Source organism: Takifugu flavidus, chromosome 16 (genome assembly GCF_003711565.1).
Source record: "Takifugu flavidus isolate HTHZ2018 chromosome 16, ASM371156v2, whole genome shotgun sequence".
Classification (NCBI taxonomy): Eukaryota; Metazoa; Chordata; class Actinopteri; order Tetraodontiformes; family Tetraodontidae; genus Takifugu; species Takifugu flavidus.
Genome location: NC_079535.1, coordinates 7,664,391 through 7,676,009, shown reverse-complemented (window position 1 = coordinate 7,676,009; position 11,619 = coordinate 7,664,391). Strand labels below are relative to the sequence as shown.

At 44.2% G+C, this 11,619-nt stretch overlaps 1 protein-coding gene across 8 annotated transcripts in view; it reads left to right on the top strand.

Annotated features, from left to right (window-relative positions):
* The first annotated feature begins 256 nt into the window (after window positions 1-256).
* Window positions 257-11,619, top strand: part of kidins220a (kinase D-interacting substrate 220a) — a 31,476-nt gene continuing 20,113 nt past the window's right edge. For 2 of the 8 annotated variants that reach the window (XM_057011957.1, XM_057011953.1), the window contains exons 1-19: window positions 258-703; window positions 3,221-3,379; window positions 3,730-3,828; window positions 4,442-4,540; window positions 5,659-5,757; window positions 6,006-6,104; window positions 6,234-6,332; window positions 6,715-6,912; window positions 7,037-7,135; window positions 7,426-7,524; window positions 7,751-7,849; window positions 7,940-8,117; window positions 8,222-8,386; window positions 8,478-8,657; window positions 8,759-8,924; window positions 9,032-9,183; window positions 9,297-9,397; window positions 9,476-9,661; window positions 10,887-11,027. In XM_057011957.1, the coding sequence (XP_056867937.1) occupies window positions 3,248-3,379; window positions 3,730-3,828; window positions 4,442-4,540; window positions 5,659-5,757; window positions 6,006-6,104; window positions 6,234-6,332; window positions 6,715-6,912; window positions 7,037-7,135; window positions 7,426-7,524; window positions 7,751-7,849; window positions 7,940-8,117; window positions 8,222-8,386; window positions 8,478-8,657; window positions 8,759-8,924; window positions 9,032-9,183; window positions 9,297-9,397; window positions 9,476-9,661; window positions 10,887-11,027 (2,391 nt within the window). In that variant the 5' untranslated portion in view covers window positions 258-703; window positions 3,221-3,247. Of the gene's footprint in view, window positions 704-1,743; window positions 1,905-2,054; window positions 2,220-3,220; window positions 3,380-3,729; window positions 3,829-4,441; window positions 4,541-5,658; window positions 5,758-6,005; window positions 6,105-6,233; window positions 6,333-6,714; window positions 6,913-7,036; window positions 7,136-7,425; window positions 7,525-7,750; window positions 7,850-7,939; window positions 8,118-8,221; window positions 8,387-8,477; window positions 8,658-8,758; window positions 8,925-9,031; window positions 9,184-9,296; window positions 9,398-9,475; window positions 9,662-10,886; window positions 11,028-11,619 lie in introns of all 8 variants that reach the window. The other 6 variants (XM_057011960.1, XM_057011958.1, XM_057011955.1 and 3 more) reach the window with 5 other exon arrangements.

Genomic DNA, 11,619 nt, shown 5'->3' with positions numbered 1-11,619 from the left:
TTTTGATAATATTGATTGAACATGTAGAAATGACAGTGTTATTATAAGAGCATTTCACACATTTGTTACAGCCTCAGAAGAATATAGATTTTGTTTTTTACCCTTTTATTCCCTCTTGTATGTGTACCGTACATTTAAAAACTGGTGCAAAGGTCACAGCCCTCATTATCAGTAACCCAGCACATTTGTAAACAACTTAAATATTTTGTGAAATGTCAGCTGTAGCATCCCCGAGCTGCAATGGAAAGAAATGCCTACTCGACATTAGCAGTCCTTGCATATAAAAGAAAATACCGGGGTAAAGGCCTTTAAAGCTAATATTTAGAAATGCACATACATTACTGTCATGTTTTACTCATGTACGGTGGTGCGTTCAGGCCTCATCGGTTTTTTAAATCATCGTCGATCGCTGTATTTTTTAAAACGTGTCTCTGCAAGACACATTTCGGTGCTGTGTAACAGTTAAATAAGCGGGTAATAAGGGCACCAGCAGGGACTGTGGAGCAGCCGTCAGAAAAGCGGAGGAGGGGTTTTTGACCCCGTCTGCGCCTCCACTGTAAGCAAACAGCAGGAAGTGGAGCTGCCGACTGTCGCGGACGGAGCGCAGGTTAATGTGGAAAAATAAAGAGCAAAAGTTGGATTTTTGGACATGTCCTCCAGCCTGGAATAAAGATAGAAACCATTGCAGGTTGTTTCCAACGAGGTAAGTGCACCTCACGTCACAGTTTGTACTTTTTATCCTTTTTTTGGAGCGGCTAAGCGTCATCTAGCATTAGCTAATTAAGGACCTGTTGAAAAGCTAGCCAATTTAGGCTAGCTTACGTTAGCCCCGTCACCGCAGGGAGTTTCGCCCCGGTGTTTTGCTGTCGCTGCCCGGAGTAACAAACACGCAGCGTCACTGTTCTCGCAACAGCCTTATTCGGAACCGGTCATAAGAGACCATGAAGTAAATACAGCCTTTCGTGTCCCCAAGTCTGCGCAGCGTGACGTGTGTCATCCAGATGTTTACTCTTGACAAGTCGGGAGACACGCACGGCGGCTGTTGTGCCCCTTTTGTGGGACCGAAATCGTGCTTAAAGTCACAAAATCGGAGAGGAAACTAAGGAACTGCAGCCTGTTTGTATCTGGGAGAGCGTGGTTTATTTCTAAGCGCTGCGAGAGAAGAAGACTATTTCCCAGATGCAGTTTATCGGTGAGCGGTTCCATCCACCAACCTTTACTGCTGAACTTCTAGATTCGTTCTTTGAGTTGTAGCTTTTGAGCAGACTTGGCTGTAAGTCTGGGAATTGGATCCTCAGCAATTTCGTGCCCACATGACACGCCGAGGAGAGCTGACTGGATAAATTTAGAGATCCATCCTGTGCGACTTCCCAAGTTTCCTCGGTGCGTGTTCAGCAGCAGAGTCAGCAAGGCTTTTATTTTCATGGTAGCACACGCACATGTGTGTTTTCACATAAATACTGAGCTGCACCTCACCCCAGGGCGTGGGCGACACACAGAAAATCCGTTTAGTCTGTCTTTGACAGGTGCCCGTGTGTTTAACTGGGAAGACTGGGAATCAGCGAGCAATTGGGATTCACCGTTTTGCATCTTCCACTCATGATTTGCTTGTAAAGATGGTTTCTGCCATCCTTTGCTTGGGAGCAGGAGTAAATAGAGCCCCCAAATAGAGCCCTGTCAGCTGATGCGGTGAAGAACATATGTACTGAATGAAAATGCGCTGGCGTGTCCATTGTGTTAAAGGATGGGTGTAGGCCAACCCCCCTCATCTAATATTCAGCCCCGGGTAAAGGGGGGGATGCTGAGCATCAGCCCGTCAATGCTTGTTGATCCTGTGCGAGCGAGCAAAGGACAAAGATCGCGCTCGCGTCTCCAGATAACGACACGCTTCCCTTGACATCAAGGTAAGATCGGCTTTCTGCTCATCTTCACGTGCTTTCTGGGGGGGGGCGCGTGCTGGTCTTTCACTCAGCTCCTGCCACTCACTGCCTTTGTGTCTTCTACTGTTGATTTAGCAGATGTTACTCTCTTTTCTCTGGTTGTGTTTTCTAAAGAGGTTTTGTGCGACTTCTCATCCAATCACCGCTCAACAGAAGTGGAGATAAAGGGTCTCTGATTGGGTTTTGTGGGGGCGATGGCACAGCCATTGTGTGAGGGACGATGAGCCGGGGAGGGTGTGTCCACAGGTTTCCATGTATCTCCTTCACTATCAACAAAAGGTCATATTCTTCCTCTTAGAGAGTTGGAAACACATAAAACTACTGGTGCTGTTAGATTCTCTCAGAGGGAAAAATCCCACAATCTGTCTGTGAATTTTTTGCCTGTTTTAAACATTGAAACCAAGTTTGCACGTGGCGTTTAAGCTTATATTCACTATATAGGAGTCTTCCCTGCTGCTCTTAAGGGTTTTAGATAGATGTTGAGTGACTTAAAGAAAATAGGAACATAAATTCTGACTCAATGTGGGCAGGACATCAGTGTGACCACGACAGACGAGCCCAGCCTCATGAATCATTAATGTGCTGTGTTATTGATTGGATGAATTTCTGCTAAAGAAGAAAACGAAGCCTTTCGAGTCTAACGTTGTAATTGTACTGTAATTTACTCTCGCTGTTTAGAATGAAGAGACCTGTAAGTCTTTAATTGCATCTCTCTGCACTGTCCCCGGCTTTTAAAAGCATTTATAGCATGTAAATATATACTTCCTCTCTGCCTGGCGCTTCAGAATCAGCAGTTTAGTTCAGTTTGGTGCACAGATCCACAGTTTGGAGGAGGCTGCCACTGAGCTCAGGTCTTGATATAATTAGAGCACGCGGTTGAGTTCACCGATTGTCCTGAAGCATCATTACCTTAAAGGGCACACACATCTAAAGCCATTGTTCCTCGCCGGTGAACTTTTGTGGGTCGGGCGCTGTTAATTGCCCCCCCCCCTTGATCGTCCTGAGCAGACAAATTTCACCCCGTGTTTTCCGCGCGACTAGACAGGCTGAAATAATCTGACTAACTGAACCAAGTGCTCCCGTTAGATCTTCTGCAGTGATCTTGTCCAACACACCACAGAGTGCGTTTCTACATGCACGCGTGTAAGAATAAATGGCAAACGTGTACACACCTTTAAAGACGCCACATGTCCTGGTTGTCACTCCCGTTTAAAAGCTCTAAGCAGTCCTCTGCTGAAGTGCTCCGTTAAGGCTGATCCACTTCTGCTCCTGCCCTCCAGGGGTCCACAGCTGGACAGGGTTGAGCCATGGACACCACCACCTCCCTCAAGATGACGTCTCTGGCCATCCAGAGTCTGTTCAGCTTCGTGGAGGAGGACAACCTGGCTGCCGTCAAAGCACATCTGGACAAGTTCAGAGATGTGGACAGCAGGAGCGACGTAAGTCCTGAACCGATGATCCCATTTAAACTCTACATCTTTATTCAGTTAATAAACAACCTAACTGAAATACTCATAGATTTAGCATTCATAAACATACAAAATTTTAACTTTTCCTACCAATTCTGCCACGTTTATTGACTTTTTGTTACAATTGTGAGACAAACGGTCGTTTGATACCTTTACCCCCAGAAAAATCTGCATTCTTTTTACCTTTGATTGAGTAACATTGTGTGAATCTAGATTGATTTTAACATTTATTTTACAACAATAATCAAAGCTGGAAGGAATTCAAAGTCAAGTAAGAGTCTCGCTCTTCAATCTGTGTCTCCCTCCTCTCCTCGTCCCAGAATGGACAGACTCCCCTGATGGTGGCAGCAGAGCAGGGCAATTTGGAGATCACTCAGGAGCTCATCAAGAGAGGAGCCAACGTGAACCTGGATGATGTCGTAAGTGCTCAGACGCGCACACGTCACCTGCCACATACCAGCGCTCCACGTGTCCCATCGCACAGGCTCAAAACAATGCGGTCATATCAACCGCGTGAATTTGGAGAAAAAAGAGAAAAGGACCTTGACGTTCCACCTGGCTGAACTTGCCTCACTCGGGCTTAGTCCACCAGGCCTCAGGCACCATAATGACGACTCTTCCCACTCCTGTTTTGACTAAATGACAGGATTTGCTGGCTGACCAACACCCCGTGCCTTCAGCAGCCAGTCCCTACATACGCACACGCTCAAGCACATACGCATGCATGTTTACACTCTACACCTCTCATTATAACCTCGTTTATATATGACCTGCTATTACACGCCGCGCACTCAACACTCATTTGTTGCACAAGGAGACAGGAGCAGCAGTCGGTACTTTACCGCCTGTTGTTCTTCACACGCTCGGACACTGTATGTTCTGCGTATCCATGCCGCACCGTGCTCCCATGAGCACCTGGTACGATCAGCTGGTAGGTACAGAGTGGCCGTTTTTAGGAACTGGACGGGTGTTTCTCCAGATGTTTGTGATTTTAAGGCACTTCCAGGAGTGACGGTTCGCTTGTGTGCGCAGGACTGCTGGACGGCGCTGATCTCAGCAGCCAAGGAGGGCCACCTCGAGGTGGTCAGGGAGCTGCTGGAGAACAACGCCAACCCAGAACATCGGGACATGGTGGGATCTTTATTCACTCACATTATTTCTGCTTTAAATGAACAGTTTGGTTGTAGCTTCTGATCAAAAGTTTAATAGAAAAGTAAAAACAATTGTCTTATAATGGGAAAAATCCTCCTCGTGGTGCCTTCCCTTAATATAAAAGAAAATAATCGTTGCATATGGCCTTTACGGTCAACAAATAAGTGAAGAGGTTTTGCCCATCGCAACATGTCAGAGATGAATTGACAGGAAACTCGTGGCAATAATGTAAGATGACTCCTTTATAATTGCCTTCATAGCAAAGTTGACATCTCGATTGGATCCACTTTAATGGTTTGGCTAAAGAATGATGATGAACTCGGTGCTGGGTGAACAGATACATCCATTAGCCTTGAAAAAGAACTAAAATGATTTTACCGTATGTGCCCTGGCTCCTCTGTGGTGGTAATCCCATTTACTGAGCTGGAGTCGTCTCCGCATGGAGCACTCATACGATTTAGTTGTGGAATATAGACATGTCAGAAGCAGACGGCTGTCTGCCGCCCTCCATCTGGCCGCTGTAATGCTCATTCACGAGTATCCTTTTTCCTATTTTGGTTTTTATTTTCGAGCTTGTCCCAGTTTATTTGATTTTTAAATAAAATTTGAAAAGTGAACAAATGTTCTGAATGGTATCATAATCATCAATAATATGTATTATTATTACACTTGCCGTACATTTCTAGACAACATCAGTTTTAATAAAACGCAGTCAGACGTTTAGAGTTGACTTCTTGGACTTTGTCACTATGGAAGTGACTCAGGACATGGACTGGCTCACTCCCATCAGGTGTGTGTGCGTGTGTATAAAACCACAGCCACTGGTGGCAGTGGGATTATAATAAACCAGTCTGTGTGATACTGGGCTAACTGGAAAATGTGTCGCAGAAGCTGTAAATAGTACTTTTCCTACCACAAAATTGACTGAGATTTGACCTGTTTTAGAATCGTCCTGTTTACTGTACAATGAAAGATTAATGTCAGCATCAGTGCAAAGACTGTATGTTAACCGTAGAATGTGTATTCTACTGTAGATCTGTATTCTATTGGTAAAAATATGTCTCTTCTGTCCTCATATTGTGTTTGTCCCCACTCAGGGAGGATGGACAGCTCTCATGTGGGCAGCTTATAAAGGTCGTACAGATGTGGCTGACCTTCTCTTAGAAAAAGGAGCTAACCCCAACATCACTGGTCAGGTACTGAAATTATTCCCACAGACACCACTCTATCCACCATTATTGTGTCATTTATTTATTTACCTTTTGAGAAGTACCTATATAATAGATTTATGGTGGATTTAAACTTTCCATATGTTCTGAGAGCTCACAGTGCTGAGACTGGTCGCAGAAAATGGACACTGATTTATGAAATGTGATGTATATCCAGCAAGAGCATATACATACATATATATGTACCCACTGACCCCTTGTCTTTGCCCCAACAGTACAGCGTTTACCCCATAATCTGGGCGGCAGGGCGAGGCCATGCTGAAATCGTCCACCTTCTACTGCAGCACGGAGCAAAGGTCAACTGCTCTGACAAGGTAACGGAGTCACGAAGGATGTTCATCATAGTCTCGTTGAACTATCGCGACGGTGGTGCCACATCCTTCATTTGTTGTTCTGCCTATTTAGTCCCATTCTTGCAGTCATGTTTTTCTTCCCCCCCCCAGTATGGCACCACTCCATTGATCTGGGCTTCCAGGAAAGGCCACTATGAAAGTGTGATGCACCTTCTGGCCAATGGAGCTGACGTGGACCAAGAAGGAGCTGTAAGCAAACCACTAATAAAATCCCTCTACTGCTACTGCATTTGCTGCATGACCCTTAAAATCTGCTCAGAAAGCAGCTTCACTAAATAATTGATGACGTCTGTTGTAGTACATCTGTGCTCCTTTGTGTCACGTCACTGTCCTGTCACAAAATGACTCAGTTCATCAAAAATGAGACGCCTGCGTGTGTAGAAGCTGGTGCAGAGCTGTTCATTCATAAGTAATTAAGTGTCTTCAGTGCCTGGAGTGATATATGAGGTATCGTCATTGAGCTGTAGTGCTTTCCCTGACCATCGGGGGGTTAGGTTTAGGGTTAAAACAGAGCACAATCACGACACCCACTCTTAAGTGATTTAACATTTTTCCTTCTGCAACTTTCCAGAACTCGATGACTGCTTTGATCGTGGCGGTGAAAGGCGGCTACACCGATGTTGTAAAGGAGCTTTTAAAGAGGAACCCTAATGTCAACATGACAGACAAAGATGGGAACACAGCACTGGCTATCGCTGCCAAGGAGGGACACGTTGAGATTGTGCAGGACCTTCTTGACGCCGGCAGTTATGTCAATATTCCTGACAGGGTGAGGCCAGCTCGCTGTTGTAGTGCAGGTTTTCTGTTTGGAAAGTGTTGCAAAATACAGCTCGAGTTAAGTACAGGTCAAGTTTCATTCTGTTATCCTGGTCTGTTTTTTCCCATGCTTTCAGAGTGGGGAAACAATGCTGATTGGAGCAGTGAGAGGAGGTCATGTGGAGATAGTCAGAGCTCTGCTGAACAAATATGCTGATATTGATATCCGGGGACAGGTAGGAGCCCCCATCTTATCATTGCTGCTGGCTTATTTAAGATTACACAGAAGGAGAAGGCCTTCCTATGTTCTTACTCTTGTTTTTTTGCCAAAGTGAACATTTCTACATCGATTAGTACAGACAAAAACATTTTCTTAAGGTTTAAAGAAAAGCAGCTGCAGGCTCTGGGCTTCTGCATATAAAAATTAGATAATGCCTTCCCAGCACAGCCCTTTTTTCTTTTTTTTATTATTGATGGGTTATTTTCTTCGTTCATGTGAGACAGTTCTTTGTGTTCTTGACATCAGGATGGAAAGACTGCCCTCTACTGGGCAGTGGAGAAAGGCAACGTTACCATGGTGAGAGACATCCTTCAGTGTAACCCTGACACCGAGAGCTGCACTAAGGTACAACACCAGCGCGATCATGAGTACAATTTAATATCTTGTATACATTTGTTGTTTTTCAATAAGTATATCGTTTTTATTTCTTTTATATTTACCATATCCTGATTTTCAAATTCAGGTCCCTGCACAATCTCTTATCTGTATGGCAAATGAGCTTAGATATATGTCTTTTTGATAATATTAAATAAACAATGGCAATAATTAAAATTCTGTTTGTCTTTTTAAGGAGGGAGAGACTCCTCTCATCAAAGCAACGAAAATGAGGAACATAGAAATAGTGGAGCTGCTGTTGGATAAAGGAGCCAAGGTGTCTGCAATGGACAAGGTACTGCTCAGGCCTATAAGGGTGATGTCTGAAAGTTGTGTTTGTGGTGGAGGACTACGGAGATTTAATTTCTTCTTATTTCCTTCCCAGAAGGGAGACACGCCGCTCCACATTGCCATCCGAGGGCGAAGCCGCAAGTTGGCCGAATTGCTGCTGAGGAACCCTAAAGATGGCCGCCTGCTTTACCGTCCCAACAAAGCTGGAGAGACGCCCTACAATATCGACTGCACCCATCAAAAAAGCATCCTTACTCAGATATTTGGAGCCAGTAAGACTGCCATATTGTATTTAATTCATGAAGACTTCCAATTATATTTTACATGATCTTTCTTTAGCTTTATTTATTTATTTCTCTCTTTCCGTCCCCTCCAGAGCACCTCTCTCCGTCTGAATCAGATGGAGACATGTTGGGTTATGACCTATACAGCAGTGCCCTAGCGGATATCCTGAGCGAGCCCACCATGCAGCCGCCCATCTGTGTTGGGTTATATGCTCAGTGGGGCAGCGGAAAGTCGTTCCTTCTCAAGAAACTCGAAGGTGAGTAACTATCTCACCAAATCAGTAACCAGTGAAAATGAATGGTTTATATTTGTGATAAGATGTGAGCTCTTTTCCTCTTGTCCCACAGATGAGATGAAAACTTTTGCTGGACAACAGATTGAGCCGTTGTTCCAGTTCTCTTGGTTGGTGGTCTTTCTCACTCTGCTCGTGTGTGGCTCGGTGTCACTGGTTCTGGGCTTCACCGTGGATCACAAACTAGCCATCGCTGTGTCTCTCAGCCTCCTGGGCCTTCTCTACATCTTCTTTGGTGAGGCTAATTTAACAGTGGGGTTCTGTGGCGAAGCTTAGAGCGTGAACACTGTTCAAATCATTTCACAAAGATAATTGAAATTTTCATCACGTCACCAGTGTTGGTGTACTTTGGAAGTCGGCGTGAAAGGGAGAGCTGGAACTGGGCGTGGATCATCAGCACTCTCCTGGCTCGTCAGATCGGTTACCTGGAGCTCCTGCTCAAACTGATGTTTGTCAACCCACCAGAACTCCCTGAGCAGACCACACGTGCACTTCCTGTCAGGTGAATTTGATACATTGATACACACTTTAAGAAGCTGTTACATTGTCTAATCTGTCACTTTTTTCGGTGACTGAGTGGATGATTCCTCTGCCTCATGTGCCACACAGGTTCCTGTTTACGGATTATAATCGTCTGTCCAGTGTCGGAGGGGAGACCTCCATGGCTGAAATGATTGCCACTCTTTCAGATGCCTGTGAAAGAGAGTTTGGCTTCATGGCTGCTAGGCTGTTCAGGGTCTTCAAAAATGACGAGGTCCAAGGTAAGGCTGCTCTGAGATGTCAGGGATGTCACCATCTTTGTAAGCATTTCATAAGGTATTGGCTGACAAATTAAAAAAAGAAGTGCCTTAATCTTAAACCTTTCAATTTTTAGGCAAGAAATGGAAGAAAACATGCTGCGTTCCTTCTTTCATTCTGTTTTCTTTGACGCTGGGATGCCTGATCACCGGCTTGGCGTTATTGGCCATCTTTAAGGTCAGAGACATTCATCAGAGATATTTAGCTTAAATACAATATTAGCACAAATTTAATTTAATGTTTCTTATTTCACAGGTGGATCCTGAGAACCTGACAGTGAATGCGGTGCTGATAGCCATGGCCAGTGTGGTGGGCCTGGCTTTACTGCTGAACTGTAGGACCTGGTGGCAGGTGGCTGACTCTGTCTTCAACTCGCAGAGGAAGCGGCTGCACAATGCCGCCAATAACCTGCACAGGCTAAAGAGTGAAGGATTCATGAAGGTCAGCTTTTTCCTTTCTAATGTTGAGATGATGATGATATTCTGCTGCACTCTGTTTTTTCACTGCTGTGATATTCTCACCCTTTTTAGGTTTAGGCAAGTTAATTGCTTAATGAAATAGCATGTTTTTTAATTAATAAAATCAAGTAAACAGTTGAAGCACATACTGTTTGAGAGTCCAAAGCTGAGCCACAGTGCTGGTAAAATAATAAGACTTAAGAATAATGGCTTCCCCTTAAGTAAACAAGAGTTTAGGATTTTTTGGTGACTAAACCCAAACTGATGCAATGAGTCTATTCTCATTTCTTAAACAACCATTTTTAAAGACACATGCCTTGGTCTTGGAAAGGGTGTTTGAGAGGTCTCTTTGAGAAGGGTCAAGTCACTGGCTGCATCAAACAGGGAAAACAGTTAAAGAGATTGCAGAAACTACTAATACTGATATTAGCTTAAGAATTGTCCAGCACATTATAAAAACTGGAAGGATACTGGGGGGAAATGCGACAAAACATGGTTGGTGATCATTTACAGGTTTGGTGAACTCATACCGTAGCATACGCTGTTCCAGAGTGATGAGGGCATCAGGGTAAAAAGAATGAAGTGGATGAAGTAATGCAGCCTGCATGCCTAGTGCCTACTGTACAGGCCTGTGGGGGCAATGGTTCAGCATCATTATGTGCCCAAAGAATGGGGTCAGCTGACTAGCTGAATATACTGAACCTATAACCAGTGATAAATGGCTAAGGAAGCATGAAGCACCATTTTCATACATGGATTGGCCACCACAGACTCCAGACCTTAACCCCATTGAGAAGCTTTGAAATGTGCTGGAGAAGGCTTCAGGCAGTGGACCGGCTCTCCCATCAGCAATGCAGGATCATGGGAGAAATTAATGCAACATTTTATGGAAATAAATCTTGTGACATTGTAGAAGCTTGTTGAAACATTGCCACAGGGAATGTGTGGTAAAATCAAAGCTAAAGGCCATCCAACAATATATTATAGTGTGTGACCCTTTTCTGTTTGGGCAGAGTATTTCTATGCAAGTTTGACTTTAAATTTAATTAAATATTTAAATTTTATGAACTTATTTATTTTGCTAGCATCAAAGCTTACAGATATACAGTATACCGCATATTCATTAATTAAAAGGAATATAGTCAAATAGAAGTTGAGTCAAACCTGGGCCTACGTTACATCATCATCATTTGGTTCTTCTTCAACAGGTTTTGAAGCACGAAGTTGAACTGATATCAAAAATGGCCAAAACCATCGACGGCTTCACCCAGAACCAGACCCGCATGGCCATAATCATTGATGGACTGGACGCCTGCGAGCAGGACAAAGTGTTACAGATGTTGGACACGGTGCGTTTGCTCGAGACTCAGAAATGATGATTGCCTGATTAGTAGATAATATATAGAAATTTTGTTTTCATCTGTCACTTGATTGTTTCGGGGCAGTTTCATGTGGTTCTTTGCTTTGAATGGGTCTTTCACCGGTGGACACAGAGTCTTCACTCCTTCAGTGCTTTGCATCTGCCTCAGACATCCCAGATGCATCAGCTCACATCCAAATTTAGGGTGATCCACAGCTTCTAGAATAGAATAGAATTTCATTCATTTCAAACCCTCAAATATGCAGCTGTCACAAACACCATGACCAAACTCTCTTTGTTTGTTCATTCTGAGTAGATTTTGGCGCTGACATCATGTGACAGGGCAGTAAGGGGTGGTGCAGGCAGCTGCTGCAGGGTCAGCGGTTCATCCCGCCGAGGGTGCTGATCAAGGGTTAATCAACTATGTCGCACAAATCGATGTCCCGTGACATCTTGACAATGTCCTTTAGATGGCAATTGGAAATTCCCAACAGCATGTGCTGCAGAGCATTCTCATGGGAATAATTAAGTTTAAGCACTACGGCTGACTGGTGCCTGTGGGTGCAATGAAAATGTTGATT